Source organism: Haplochromis burtoni, unplaced genomic scaffold, assembly GCF_018398535.1.
Source record: "Haplochromis burtoni strain Fernald_Lab_line unplaced genomic scaffold, NCSU_Asbu1 Contig_4913, whole genome shotgun sequence".
In the NCBI taxonomy this organism is placed as follows: Eukaryota; Metazoa; Chordata; class Actinopteri; order Cichliformes; family Cichlidae; genus Haplochromis; species Haplochromis burtoni.
Genome location: NW_024587274.1, coordinates 1 through 1,354, shown reverse-complemented (window position 1 = coordinate 1,354; position 1,354 = coordinate 1). Strand labels below are relative to the sequence as shown.

The following is a 1,354-nucleotide window of genomic DNA, read 5'->3' as shown; positions in this document are numbered from 1 at the left end:
CATGTAAATATAATAATAACCACTGCAGCCAAGAAGAGTGCCTGACGAGCCCAGTTGTAAGTAAGCTATTAAGACTCGACTGTACACTGTGCTCGTGTTTTCCGTTGGAGCAGCCTTTCAACGCCTCTCTCTGTCTCTCGCAAGCAAAGTTGACCCAGACAGCAAAGTAATCTGTAATCTGTAATGGAATACATTTTAAAAGTAACCTTCCCAACACTGTCTGTTACCAAATACATCTTACCTTGTAGGATTTGTATTTTGTTTTAACTAAAAAGACAGAAAATACTCCGAGGATAATTAATATAGAAACTGTAATAAATCTTCCTTTTAGTATGAGTTGTTGCGATTTCTCTTCATCTTTATTCGATTTTAAACCTGCAGATATGAAAACATAGTTTCAGTGGATATTTGTTTTTATTTTCAGACATAAAAATACAATTACTTTTATGATAACAAACAATAGAGTAAAGATATGAGGGGAACAATATATGAAAATATTCAGTGTATTTGTCTAAATAAAATCAACAGCCTGTTATTTATAATTAATTAATTTAATACTTACACAGTGTTGAGTTTTCAGAAGCTTTATTTGTGCTAACATGGTTGTTGCCTCTGCAGACCACAGCTCTGTTCTCAGTGAAGATGGTGATGTTGACCTCACTGAATGATTTCTGAGATGTTCTGCAGCCGTCTTCATCACAAACAGACCAAAGCCAATAATCCTGGATGGAGCAGTTTACTGTGATACTGCAGAGTCCAGCAGACTGGTTGGAGCCAAGCTTTGACATTATAATGACAGGTCTGGGAACCACATCTATAATTTTGAGCCAAACAGATAAATTAATGATTTAATGCAAAAACGAGAACTAACAATGACCTGGATGATTCTAAAATTGTAGAATATATGATGTTGTGGTTAAAGACAAGAACTGATTCTGTTTTCCCTTCAGTCACAAGAAAATGTAAAAGCTGACTGCAAGGCAAATGCTACCAAATCCAGAAAAATATAATATGTAAAATAGATTCATGCACAGGCTAAAGACAAAGTTCTTCTTATATCTTACCTTGAACAATGACTTGATGCTTCTCTGACACTGTAATATAGTTAAAGCGGTATGAGACTTCATATATGCCAGTGTCTGTATCAGCCAGGTTATTAATACACAGGGAGAGGTTTCCAGCACTATAAGTCACTCTGTCTGTGTATTTTGGATTGATTTCTGTATCATCAACAATAATCATTGTGTTAAATTTCCATTCACCACGTTTATATGGTGGCGGTTTCCTGACATTCAGACACACTGAGCTGTTTTTCAGCTGATAATATGTCGCTGTTGGGTCCTCTGCCATGAGA

General features: G+C 35.8%; 1 protein-coding gene across 1 annotated transcript in view; it reads right to left on the bottom strand.

Annotated features, from left to right (window-relative positions):
* Positions 1–1,350, bottom strand: part of LOC121814007 (SLAM family member 9-like) — a gene marked incomplete at its 5' end in the record, with an annotated part of 2,841 nt that extends 1,491 nt beyond the window's left edge. The window contains 3 exons of the mRNA XM_042218009.1: positions 242–375; positions 563–814; positions 1,065–1,350. Coding sequence (XP_042073943.1) covers positions 242–375; positions 563–814; positions 1,065–1,350 — 672 coding nt within the window. The remainder of the gene's footprint in view (positions 1–241; positions 376–562; positions 815–1,064) is intronic.
* Positions 1,351–1,354: the final 4 nt, after the last annotated feature.